The sequence below is a fragment of the Trachurus trachurus genome (genome assembly GCF_905171665.1).
Source record: "Trachurus trachurus genome assembly, chromosome: 6".
Classification (NCBI taxonomy): Eukaryota; Metazoa; Chordata; class Actinopteri; order Carangiformes; family Carangidae; genus Trachurus; species Trachurus trachurus.
In genome coordinates this window covers 16,487,490-16,500,020 of record NC_139897.1, presented here as the reverse complement: position 1 = coordinate 16,500,020, position 12,531 = coordinate 16,487,490, and the positions used below count along the sequence as shown (strand labels likewise).

Here is a 12,531-nt window from a genome sequence, read left to right as displayed (position 1 = left end):
TTCACCTGCAGAGAGTACAAGCACTGCTCTAAAAATGATAATGAAGGTGTAATTATGTGAGGGTAAAATTATCAGCAAAACCAGAAGGTCAGTGGTGTTTATCAAGAGAGCCAGAAAACAAAATATGTTGTCTTTATTGTGTGGCCAGTTATGTGAGGTCGGTTCACAGCATTATAACTTTCAAATACAAAATAATACAGTGAAAAAGAAGGGTATAAATATCTGCAATGCAAACAAATTAAGAACACACCTAGTGTTGTTATGGACATGGATGAATAAACACCAAAATCCCATCAGATCAATTGTTAAAAGCAATCATAATATAATGTCAAGTACATTCTGAAGTTCTCTATACACCTAAAAATCCTCACTACAGTGCCTTAACTGTCTGTAACTGTGTTCACCCTTAGACCAAGATTATAACCTCAAGACACAATTATAATGCACTGATGGAGATTAGATAAAACTTAAATACTATTCCATTCATCCACATTACTGACCACAAAATGCACCACCATTTAGAAGTTTGAACACACTGAGTACAGTGTATGTAGGCTACTATCAAATCAACACTGCAACATCAAAAGTGAAGATTGAAGACAGATTCGTAGCTAGTGGAGACTGGTAGAGGAGGTAACGCTCGAATAGAGAGAGTTTGGAGATCTATACTTGCAACAGCATTGTGCTCGATACTTGGCATCAGGACCTTGTCACCTGCAACTGTGCCCTGTCCTGCAAATGCCACTTTCTCAGCCGTGTGCACCTGGATGAAAAAAGAAAGAAAAATGGAAATTTCAAACTAAAAAAATATCTAGACGAGAGGTATTTGTGTTTTGGATGTGATGGAAGAAGTGAATTGTATTATTCTAATCAACACAGTCTCAGTCTCTTGTCATCTGATTCTTACCTGTCCCCATTTCTGTGACTGGACACAGAATGATGTCACAATGTTCTCTGAGTTGTTTCCACCAATCACAAGCAGCCTGTCGGTGACACCCAGGAAGTAAAGGGCTGGGAGGTCTACATCTGCTCTGGTGAGGGTGGGAAGTAGTTCAGACCACACATCTAAAGCACATAGAAAATACAGGAAGTGCAGACATCTCAATGAGCATTGGAGGAAACGGTGCATACTGTAAATCTAAAGTCAGTGACTTCAACTGAAGCCAGCGGAGAGGACAAGCTGAACAGAGCCGTGCTGCTCGACCTTGCTGTACCTTTCTTTGTGTTGTACTGCAGCAGCAGTTTCTCTCCAGTCCGCTGGATACTCCCCAACACATAAAGACAGCGTCCAAGGCTAGTAGCAAGGGGCACATCATGGGACAAAGACACAGTAAACTGGAAATCCGTGAGTGGCAGTGAGGAGACAAACCTGAGACACAGATTGCACTCAGTCACCACCAGTATGCCAGGGGATGACTATGAAATGATTCTCTGAAGGGGGAACATTTTAGTTAGAAAGCATAGATGCAGTGCTACAGTACACAAACCTACTGTACCAGCTGGTTTTACACTGTCAAAGAGGAAACAAACCTCCATGTGTCCTCCCAAGGATCATAACGCTCTACAGCTGTATAGAGAGCCGTGTTGGAGTCCGGGGTCACCAGGGAGTCCAAGTACCAGCCTCCCACAGCGTAAATACAGCCATCACAGGCCACTGCACTGAAATGCCGTCTGTGCTGTGGACACAGCAGATGGTGACAGTTTTCATCAGGGTGATATATAATAAATGACTGAGGAAGACAGGGCAAGTAATGTGGAGTGACACGGATGGATCAGCCTGACTTACAAGCTAGAGGACTTCTTCACCTTAATGAGAGGAGCTGTGGAGGTCCATGTATGAGTAAAGGGATTATATCTAAAGGAAGCCATCTTGAACTCCCAGCCTCTCTTCACACGGTGCCGGTATCCTCCTATGATGTACAGGTAGTTATACAGAACCACTGTAGTGAAACACCACTTATCAGCCCTGAAAGGAAGCTCTGTAACTGGATGCCAGTCCTCACTGTCTTCTGACCGTTTCAGGATGAAGAGATTTCGAGCACGCTCTGTTTCTGGGTCGTTCCAAGAAGTTAGGTTCTCTTTCCTGAGACTGCAGAGATGTTGATCTCCTTGTACCCTCATCTTGACAATCTCATCCTTAACCTCTCTGTTCAGATACCTGGGTTTTATAATGACAAGAAAGACATGGCAAACTCCGTCCTTGTAGTAAATCCTGATTATAGCAATAGAATAATTTATGATACATGCGTATTATGTACTTGGTGAGGAGTGATAGTTCCATCATGTTTCTACTCAGGTAGGTCAACACTGTCATCATCAGTTCTGCACAACAGATCTCTTGAGCCAGATTCAGGTAGGATAAACAGTTATCTGGCCTTAAACCACTTGCCAGGACTGACAGGCACTTTGAGAGGAAGGCCTCTGTCAGGAGATAGCTGCCAACCTAAAGAGTCAGACAGGGAGGAAGAAAATGATCGTAGTATGTTAATTTTGGGTTAACTCACAGCAAATGACAGGAGATCTGAATCTCTGTTTGCGTACCTGGATGTGTATGCCCAGCTCCTCTTGAGGGACTTTAAACTTATTATAGAAGGAGAATTCAAGAAGATTGTAGAAGACGGAGGAGGAAACATGGTCCAGGTGAATGTGGCTTTCTGAAGTCTCTCTCATGTTGGACTGGGACAAGGCCCTGAAGTACTCACTGCACTCTGAAAGTCTTCCAAGGTCCACCTTAAAAGATGAATTACTGAAGTCAGTCCTCTATGGTCATTGGTTAGTTTTTGATTAACCTGCACGGTTGGAATAATGACTTTGTTTTCTACTTACATGGAAAGCATGTGTCCTGGTTTGGACTGTAACCATAGTTTTGCTTTCACCTCCCAGGTCATACGTGCGGAGCGCCTCACTGGTTTTCCACTCTTCTGAGTCTCCTTGGCATGATCGCTTTTCTGCAATACCTGGAGATGCTGTCCAACTATTGACTATTGGAAAAGCTCTCCAAAGTCTGGTAAGACCAAATTTAAGCCATATACTGAACCACTCAACTAGTATCACAAAACATTGCCTGAAAGGATTCATTTTATTCAGGTTTAACCATTGTCTGACCATTGACTATTCCTAAAAAGTTCTGATTCTCTCTGCACTAGATGTCATTTGATTGTTAAAACCTAACGAGGCTCTTCATTTTTCACACAACCACTGAACACATTGAGAATGGCACTATATTTCCTCCTATGGCAAGGCCACCCTCCCACAAAGTAGCTACTGTACAATGGAAAAACAGAGGACAGACTGTTCAAGTTTAGTCCATGAACCAGTGGCTCTTCTTCTTTTCCTGCCTCAGCTCTCACAGTCATGTGCTCTTCACAGCACGAACAGTGAAGCAGCTGTCAGCAGTTTAAGACAGAAACAGAACAGCTGATAATAATAATTAAAAAAAATCCTTCACCTTCATTATTCCTGTTTGCTCTGCATTAGATCCACATGATTCAAAAGTATTCCTCTATCGCTGAGCATTGGACTTATTTCTGCGGATCTATTCTTGGCACATGAAGGCGGGACAACAGTCAGCCCTCTGGGATGAAACATGGCCGCCTTCACTCTGCTCTTGACGTCATCATAGGGGACTCAAGTTACTTTGCAGTTAGATGGCAATAACATGAGTGTAACTTTCACAAAATGCATCAATACATTTATAAAATACCTCACATGTAAAGGAAAACACATACACTGACACAGCTTCTAAGCACATGTGTTTATTTGCTTTTAAGTCATATTTTTAGTAGTGCAAATAGGACATAATATAGAGAAGTTCTAACAGAATGAAACTGTCATGGGGCAGTTTTGCTATAAAAACAGCTACAGTTCATGAGGCACAGTTAAGGTTCTAGTTTCCTTTCATGAGTGAATAGATGAAGTTGCATGTAAAACAAAATGGAGTTGTTAATTGGACGTAGTGCATTCAGCCAAGTGAATAAAAGAACAATACAAGGATTCAAGACCCTAAAATTGTCAAAATCTCCCTTCACATTCAAATGAGCTCCAAGAAACAGATTTCAATTATTGTTGGCTCTAATTTAGGCAATCCAGTTTTATCTGGGTCCATATATGTGCAAGTTAGTCAACCTAATGCAACCTAATATTCCAAGATATTATTCTCTGTAAACAACAAAAAAGTACAAACAGAAATAATATATCAGACTGACAGGTAAAAACAATCAATGTTAAATATGGACAGACAATTAAAAGGTGCCGTCAATAACTGATATCTAAAGTGGTCACCAGATCCAATTTACTGACTTTAATGCCATACACTTTATACATTAACAGTATTGTTGACTACAGTGATACTGTATAAAATAGCCCTTGACATAATTTGGTGAATCCAGGTAAGATTTTGATTCAGTATTTCTGAGTGGTGAAGACTCATTCCACATACTCTATTTTTTTTGTTTGCTTCTTCCTTCACATGATGCCCTTATAATCATCTCTATGGAATCTATGCACCTGAATGGACAATGAACATGAGGAAAAAGAAGTGAGGTAGAATGACTAAAAATAATACTAAATCAAAGACTTATACAAAAGCCTTCCACAGTAAGATGTACAGTCTGAAATGAAAATACATTAATTCTCTGACAAGCAGATTGTCCACCACCTAAGTGCACATGGAGCACAGCTTAAGAATTAACAATGCCAATGTAAAAAAAACAAAAACAGAAATGGTCCAAGAAGTGAAGTGCGTCTAAAATTGGATGATAAAATAAAAAAGCTAAACATCACATTGACTGAGCCCCTTAAAATGTAAACCATATTTGGTGCTATAGAGCTATACCTGCTCCAACAGTATCACACTAAAAGGTCTTTGAATAAAATTGATTGCCTGAAAGCTGGAAATTTGTACCACTCACAAACCATTACTTGTCATTAGCAGCCCTGCATAGAGTTGGGAGTTTCTATAATGTGAGGAAAACAATAAACTTAAGACAGAAATGACAGAGGACGTGGAGACAGTACATTCAGATGTTACATGGTGGAATTCTGAATTCAGGAGAAGAGCTTTTTTTGCTTGAAGTAGGCATCAAAACGACACTGGGCATAGTCCTGCGAAACAGAATTGTTTACTACTGGGTGGGATCAACTGAAATTAAATTTGAAATTAATACTGCTGTGCGAAAAATATGAATGTGTGACTTTTCCGTCACACTGTAAACAACAAAAGTCATCTTACCATGTATCCAAACTCGATCTTGGATATCTTGGCTTGAATGATGGACCACAGCCCCCAGAGGAAGTGTGACGCTAATGCATATCTACAAATTAAAAACAACCAACAAATTATCAATAACAAAACAATGTCAATTCTCTTGTGATTCTGCTAAACATTGTAATGATAAATATTCCCCACTACTGTAACTTATTACAACACTATGTTGTTACCTGTTCGCCTCAATTATCAGGTCCTCTTCAGTTTGTGTCTGGTCCCCGGGGGCGTCAGAGCATTTTTTCTGCTCTGACAAATAATTTCTTATGAAATGAAGCTGTAAGAAAGAGCAACAATTATTTGAAACATGTTTTATGTACATTCCATCCCATGTTCCTTTCCATTTAATATTTAATTATTACATTTTTATTATCTTTTGACATAGGAATTCTATTTCCAGCTTAAGATTCAAGCTTATTACACTAAAACAATTATTCCTTCAATTACATTTTACCTGTTGATCCCAAATCTCTAAATAGGATGCAAAGTAGGCAGCTATTGTGGTACATCTTACTGATTCTTTGGTATACAGCAACATGCATACCATGTGCAATCAGTTACCTCCATTGCTAAAATCTGGTTGTAACAATGGACTCAATAGACAATGAATGTAGTGTTATAGGCTGTTATTTTGCAATAACATATGGTAGGGTCCTCCAAGGGAAAAAAAGTCAATTGACAGTTTGATTAGATTTTTCGCATGAGTTCCAGTGCTCGAGTTTGCCCTGCAACCCCAATTTGCAGTGAAGAGATGTTACCACTAGATGGTAGTGTGAAGCTACAACCCCTGTCTGTCATCTCTTTCCTACGCTTGAAATTTTGAATCTTCTTGAATGGTTGTTATTGCATGACTAAAACTGTTGCAGAAAACCTATCTTTATTTTTTACACCATCTTTGTTGAATGCATATAATTCCTTCAAAAGGTTGTTGACTTGTAAGTTTACTGGGCTGTAAAACTTAAGACTGACCTGCTGCTCTCTGGTGGGGTAGTTCTCTGGTGTGGCTTTGTAGAAAGGCCACTGGTTATAGGTGTAGTCGTACATCCACTCACAGAAATGGTTCCCAAAGTCAAAACCCCTACATAAAGAAGACAGAGTATGTTTTATATTAATAAGCCAAGCCACAATCAAAAACTGGATCTCAAAACCACACACTTCTAATCACAAGACACACATACTGTGGAAGTATGATTCATTTGATTTGCTAAAAATAAAATCAATCCCTTTACACGAAATGTATGACTAACACACATTACCTGTAATTATAACTGCTGTATTCAAAGTCTATCAACATGAGTTTTTCTGTTGAGGAGTGGTCCCGTTCCTCCAGCATCAGGATGTTGCCTGCAGAGAAAAACAATCAGTGAGAAAACCACCATCACCCACACTGATGAGTCACGCCATTTAATCATCAGCTGTTGCCAGGCTCAAAGCAGACGGCTGTTCAGCTGAACAAAATGGAATAGTATTTTTTCTCTTAAACGATGGTCATCACCACACACACACACATCAATCAGGTATTCTTAGCATATACAATTTCTTCAGCTACATTTAGACCTCTCAAGTAACATGTCTGGCCAAAAGTATGCAGATTGTGCTTTTATTCTGGGGTACGGACTAATTCCAAATTTTAATGGTACGAGTGTGTGCCTCAAACTTTGTGACAACGTGTGAAGAAAGCCCTTTTTTTTTCAGACAGCGTGTTAATGCACTAGGCCAGAAGCCGGATTAATCAAGAAATGGATGTCCCAGTTTGGTATCAAAGAACTTGACTTACTGCTCCAGTGAGATCCTATCTAATCTAACAACATGGAAATGAACAGAAGCAAAGCCTGTGAGCGAGGCCTGACAGGTTCCAAATGTTGGGGAAGAGAAAAGCGTAACGTTTAATGGCCTCATGCCTCTACCAAGCAGATTCAAATGTTTATTGCCGCGTCAGTATACATTTGGTTTGGCGTCTGTGCTCCAGCTCATCACTTTCTGAATAAGATTTCATCAAATATACATGGACTGACGAGGACATGCCCTTACCCCCTCAGAGCCTGCAGGTGGATGCTGGGGTGGAGGTGGGGCTGAAACAATAGGCAGTAGGCAATGGTACGAGAGGGTGTGTATGACTGACTGAGACATGTCACATGAGTAAAACAATGAAGCTCCAGTTTCCTGCAGGCTTCGCTCCATTTGCGCCAAATCTGAATCTGATAGACAACACAAAAATATATATCTATCCATCCAGTCATGGCTGCTGCTGACAAGCAGGCTGTTCAGCTGTTGTGTTTTTTTGTCCTGTGCAACAATCTCATTCATTACAAAACCTAAATGTGTGACCGTCACCTTATGTCCAGTGGCTCATTTCCACCTATATGATGATGCCTACAAATAGGAGCTGCCCCTATTAATACACCACAGCCTTATGCAATGTACTACTCTCCAATGAAATGTGCCACTACAGACAGACAGACAGGCCAGGTGAAAGGACCAACCAGATAAAATTAGATGTGTGAAAGATGTGAAAAAAAATGTATTTACCTTCTTGGACATCATTGTGGCAAAACACCACTGGTGATGGAGTTGCTGCTAATAATGAACTGTTGTGGAGATAAAGCCAGATAGGGAATGTGCGGTGAAAGAAAAAGACAAAGGAGAAAATTAGTTTGTACTAAAACATTATATTAATTCTGTGACTAAGTATGAGAAATTAGGGCCAAAGAAAATCACTTGAGAATACAGACAGTGGGTGAAGTTGTCCTAGACCAAACAAACTGCAGTGAGGCTATGAAACACAGACATTTACATTATGTAAAACGCTCGCTGTTTTACCTCTAGCAAACCTGGCTGCTTGGAATAACATTCACTCCAGTTGGCATACAGGCAAATACACTCAAAACATGGTTTGCCCATGCCCAAAACGTTAAGAGTGGTGTTGGTGAGTGTTAAAGCCTGAAAGTTGACTTGCCCAGAGTGAACTCATGAACAGAGAACTTTTAGATCTTACAGTATATCTATGTGAGAGATGTTTCATCGACTCAGATTAGTTGGAGGAATTCAGATGACGACGGCAGATAGGCTGGGGATTTCCAGGTAGTGGTAACCGCATGATTGCTTCAGTGTAAGACTGGTACACGTCCACGACATAAAAAAGATAAACAGAGACAGCAGTGGGCTGATTCTCCCAAGGTCAGACCGTCAGCACAGCTCAGCAGTGAAGTCGTGGAAGCACTGGAACAAAGGTCAGCCTGTGGACTGCAAACAGAAAGGCAGCTTGTTCTGTCCCTGAGATTAGACTGTCTCTGTCTCTGACAAATCAACTATACCCTTTATAGCCTTATCTATATAATATACAAATTTTTCACAGTAATCTATACTACCTCATTGTAAAGGTACTGTTTGCGTAACCATTCATTTTATTTGCAGACTAGTCTGGTGGTAAGGGCTCTGTGTACTCAAAAGACAACAGACAGTAGGCTAATGTGTATTTTAAAAAAAGACACCAAGCTGTTTAAGTCCCAAATTTTATGAAGTACACTTGAACTCAGCGAAAATAAGTCTTTATTGTGATGCCCTGTTGAATAAATACAAATGCATTTGGCCAAGCTCACACCGAGTGATAGGATAACAAAACTTTTTTTAGAATCCACACTGTTGAGCGTCATTGGCAGACAAGAGGATCCGCACCCTCACACTGAACCACTGAATTGACCTGTCATGTTCCTAAAGTCGTATATAATATAGTAATTGTTACTTAATAATTTGTGAGGAGATTGGTGTTGGCTCTAACAGGACACGATGAGCAGACTAAACTGTCACTCCAACCAAATGTTGATTACAGTAGGTAATATGAGATGGCTCTGACGAAACAACATCTATGTGGCACTTGGCTTAAGCAGCAAGATTGCATCATCGTTCTGGCCAGAGAACTAAGAAACAGGGGGGCTTTGCTTTGTCTCTTACTGACATTGGGGATTACTGAAAGGTGAGAAAACATACTCGAGCTTTCATCCAACTGCTTTTCTTAACCCTACCTGTCACTATACTTATGGCCTTACATAGGTCAAACACAAAGTCTATCCATGCAATACAGTATTTGTCCTTCTGAGGTCTGGGTCCTAACTCACCGGAGGCTTTCCAGCTCAGCAGGCAGGTCCAACTTCATCAGCTTCTTGTACTTCTTCACATGTGCCTCCCGTACAAAACTGAGCTTCATCACCTGATCCATGTATCTAAAAAAGACAATAAAAAAACAGTATGAATAATCATTCTAAAAAAAAAACAGTTATAGTCGTATAAAGAGATTGATACAAAGGTGTCCTTACTTGTCAATGGTCCCAAACAACCACTTAGGTTCTTTGTTAAAGGGCATGAGCATGTCGTGGAAACGTGCCAACTTGGTGGCGATCTCAGCAGAGATGTCAGGGTGTGAGAGTTGGTCAGTGCGCATGCGAGTATTCTGGGGATCAAAATAGATAATACTCATTGGTATCTCGTTTTATGTCAATCATTGGTATGTCATTTTGTTTTTACTTCAGCTAAAGATGACAGCGGTAACAAAGGAGACATAGAGTGCATGTGTATGTAGGTATGTGTGTGTAGTGTACTATATACATGTACGTATAAATGTATCGGTGTGCATCATACATGAAGGTATTGTTCCAAGCGTCCCTCGGGGAAGATGCCGTAAAGTCTTGGCCCCAGAGTTCTTTCTGCCAGGATGGCAAACATCACACTCTCCAATACAAGAGAGTCCACTCCCTGTGACAGAGACACACACAAAAAGAAATTAGAAACAACATCTCTGTTTCTGATCTCTATCACACTTTGATGTGAGGAAAGATGGCACTTCTACAGCAAATCAAATACAGCAATGGCATATTATTTAATCATGCATTGCACGCCACACATTTTTCACAAAACAACAGACACTACAACACCAGACAGCCACAGCTCTGCAAACTTACCTGTAAGATGGCACCATAGATCCTGAGCAGCACCTGGCGAGGTTCCTCTCCCTCAGACCGCACGTGCTCAGGTAAACAACACAGGTACAGCAGATTACTCAATCCACCGCTGCAAAAACAAAAACACCCAGCGTTATCACATCATTAGCAAGTTAACACAACTCCTCTGAACCCTGTCATAAAGATAAGTCACAAATCAGCTTAAGATTGTGCTTGCAGGGTCTTGATATGGAGTTTAGCCTATTATCTGGGGACGAGACATATGCCAAGTTATATTGGTAAATTATAATATCAATCATTTACATTGTTTTTGTTATTATCATCCATCTATCTATCTATCTATCTTAGAAAAAGAAATATGATCTCATGTGTTGGAGGGATTCTGGGGGGGAGCGGATGTAAGTTAACAACAAACTGCAGTATGTAGACGAAGGTTTCTGAACTGCCAGCCCATCTGGGAGACGAGCAGAGTAAATAGTGGCTTCCCTGCAGGCGCATTGTTGTGGTTTTCTTCACCGCCATTATTAGGCTACTACTTACTTACCTGACGATGCTGATTTGAAAGTCCTCCTCCGGTATAGTCTTCCACGACCCTGACAGAAAGTCTCTGCACCAGGCATACGCCCTGCCCCGGGTGTCTCGGTCGACCTCCTCGGTTCTCCCATCGCGGTACGACTCTGCCTCCGAGTCGTCATCACAGTTGCCCCCGGAGAGAGGACTCGGCGTCCGCAAGTTTCTCTCGTCAACGACAAGCGTGTCTCCCACCCGTTTCTTCCCCGCCGGAGGACCCGTGTCTTCTGTTGTGATAGTGGGAATGCTGCTGAAAAGCCCCGGTGGTCCCAGTGGCTTCGCTGCTCCGCCGTCCTTGTCGCAACCGTAGCTGCTGGTTACATTTCCACCCGACTGCATCGTTAGTTTCCGGGCGAAGAGTAGAGGAAGACCGGTGCGAAATGTCGGTTTGAGGCGGCTGAAGGAACACGCTGACAATCGCAGTTTACAGGTAAAGCCACTCAACCGGAAGAGCCGAGCATAGCTAGATGGTCTAAATGGCATGGGAGGCGGATAATAGATACCATTAAAGTATTAAATATTCAGAGGACACCTCCCTGTAAGCGCAGCAGCCGTTGATTTGGACCGAGTAAAACTGGCGTATTCGACGTCCAATCACAATGCGAGTCTGCGTTCACCAGCCAATCACATTGGTCGATTCACGGTCGTAACCCTACACGTTAGCTTCCCGTACGCTGAGGATTTCTGGGTAATGAAGTATTGTAGGCTGTGGCGCTGAACTTCACCATTGCTGTATTTGACCATAGACTGTATCCATGATTTGACTTCTATTGAAAAAGTAAAACTGAAAAATCAATAATTTCCCTTTCTCAAAATCTCCTTTGATTAACAGACCCCTAAATTGTAGATTGATTTTAAACTATGCATTTTTACATAGGCTAGGCTAAATGTTGTTGCTGTGTGTAGCCTCTTCATAATTGAAGGTTAACAATGTTACAAACATTTTTTTGTATTCCACATTCACTAATGTTAAATAAAGTTATGCTGACAAAACAAACACTTGTCCTAACTACAACTAGTGCAGTCAAATAGGACCACCCTGCAATAAAATCCCAGGCTGGTGCTGTAAATGTTGATGATGTTTTCTAAAGCGATAGCCTGAACTTAATAATTTTTGCAGGATGCAGTTTGTGGTGCTTTTGAGTTGTATTAGCAATAATATATTGTTGATTTATATAATTGTGATTGATTTTGAGCAAATGTAGGCTACAAGATAAGCTATGTTGTGTTGCAGCCTATAACGCAGTCATACACACAGACACAGAATTCAACTTTAAAAGGATCTACAATTGTAATGATATTGAAATCAATCATAAATTGCTTGATTAGTAATAGAGAATGGGCAAAGCCAGTTTATTTATGGGCTTAAATGATCAAAGTTGCTCTCCAGACATGTGCTAAATAATGTAGGTTTTCCCTGTTGTTAGTTTTCTCATATAAAAAGTGAAGAAGAAGAAAAACAGGACTAAATGCACGTCTACACTAAATTCTGAATCAAGCCTTGTGCCCTGCCCACCACTGCTTGTAAAAAGGTTGACTGATGAGAAAGCAGTGTGTTGTGTTAGTGGATGACACACCAGAGAGATTCAGCCACATGTGTGAGTCTCAATCAGACCCAGTCTCAGAGTCTGTTGTGAACCAAAACTGTCAACTAGCAGAAATGTCAGGACAGTTAGTTATGATCTTTTATTTGCTAATGTTTTTTTTTTTTTTAGCTTATGACTGCAGTGGCTCAAACACTTT

General features: G+C 40.8%; 2 protein-coding genes across 4 annotated transcripts; both read right to left on the bottom strand.

Annotated features, from left to right (window-relative positions):
* Window positions 1–160: 160 nt before the first annotated feature.
* LOC310987398 (kelch repeat and BTB domain-containing protein 13) lies at window positions 161–3,611 on the bottom strand. Of its 3 annotated transcripts, XM_083973619.1 has the most exons (9): window positions 3,449–3,611; window positions 2,827–3,004; window positions 2,542–2,730; window positions 2,259–2,443; window positions 1,787–2,158; window positions 1,531–1,671; window positions 1,215–1,369; window positions 908–1,065; window positions 161–763 (listed from the first exon to the last, which is right to left on the bottom strand). In XM_083973619.1, the coding sequence occupies exons 2-9, from the start codon at window positions 2,860–2,862 to the stop codon at window positions 581–583; spliced, it is 1,419 nt and encodes a 472-aa protein (XP_083829745.1). In that variant the 5' UTR covers window positions 2,863–3,004; window positions 3,449–3,611; the 3' UTR covers window positions 161–580. The 3 variants fall into 3 exon arrangements, with proteins under 3 accessions (XP_083829745.1, XP_083829743.1, XP_083829744.1); XM_083973617.1 differs by having other exon boundaries at window positions 2,827–3,611; XM_083973618.1 differs by having other exon boundaries at window positions 1,531–1,676; window positions 1,807–2,158; window positions 2,827–3,611.
* Window positions 3,612–3,735: 124 nt separating this feature from the next.
* Window positions 3,736–11,620, bottom strand: chkb (choline kinase beta). Its single transcript, XM_083973620.1, has 11 exons — window positions 10,763–11,620; window positions 10,219–10,327; window positions 9,899–10,012; window positions 9,577–9,710; window positions 9,379–9,483; window positions 7,793–7,851; window positions 6,520–6,607; window positions 6,233–6,341; window positions 5,440–5,540; window positions 5,231–5,312; window positions 3,736–5,103 (listed from the first exon to the last, which is right to left on the bottom strand). The coding sequence occupies exons 1-11, from the start codon at window positions 11,269–11,271 to the stop codon at window positions 5,047–5,049; spliced, it is 1,467 nt and encodes a 488-aa protein (XP_083829746.1). The 5' UTR covers window positions 11,272–11,620; the 3' UTR covers window positions 3,736–5,046.
* Window positions 11,621–12,531: the final 911 nt, after the last annotated feature.

What these genes read in the sequence shown, in the direction of transcription:
- LOC310987398 (XM_083973617.1), bottom strand. Translation starts at nt 3,108, where the DNA reads ATGGTCAGACAATGGTTAAACCTGAATAAAATGAATCCTTTCAGGCAA. An exon ending in AGCTGGGCATACACATCCAG is followed by an intron (nt 2,444 to 2,541) that starts GTACGCAAACAG and finishes CTGACTCTTTAG; the next exon opens with GTTGGCAGCTATCTCCTGAC. An exon ending in GAACTATCACTCCTCACCAA is followed by an intron (nt 2,159 to 2,258) that starts GTACATAATACG and finishes TATAAAACCCAG; the next exon opens with GTATCTGAACAGAGAGGTTA.
- chkb (XM_083973620.1), bottom strand. Translation starts at nt 11,271, where the DNA reads ATGCCATTTAGACCATCTAGCTATGCTCGGCTCTTCCGGTTGAGTGGC. An exon ending in TTTCAAATCAGCATCGTCAG is followed by an intron (nt 10,328 to 10,762) that starts GTAAGTAAGTAG and finishes TTGTTTTTGCAG; the next exon opens with CGGTGGATTGAGTAATCTGC. An exon ending in GCTTGGAACAATACCTTCAT is followed by an intron (nt 9,711 to 9,898) that starts GTATGATGCACA and finishes TTTGATCCCCAG; the next exon opens with AATACTCGCATGCGCACTGA.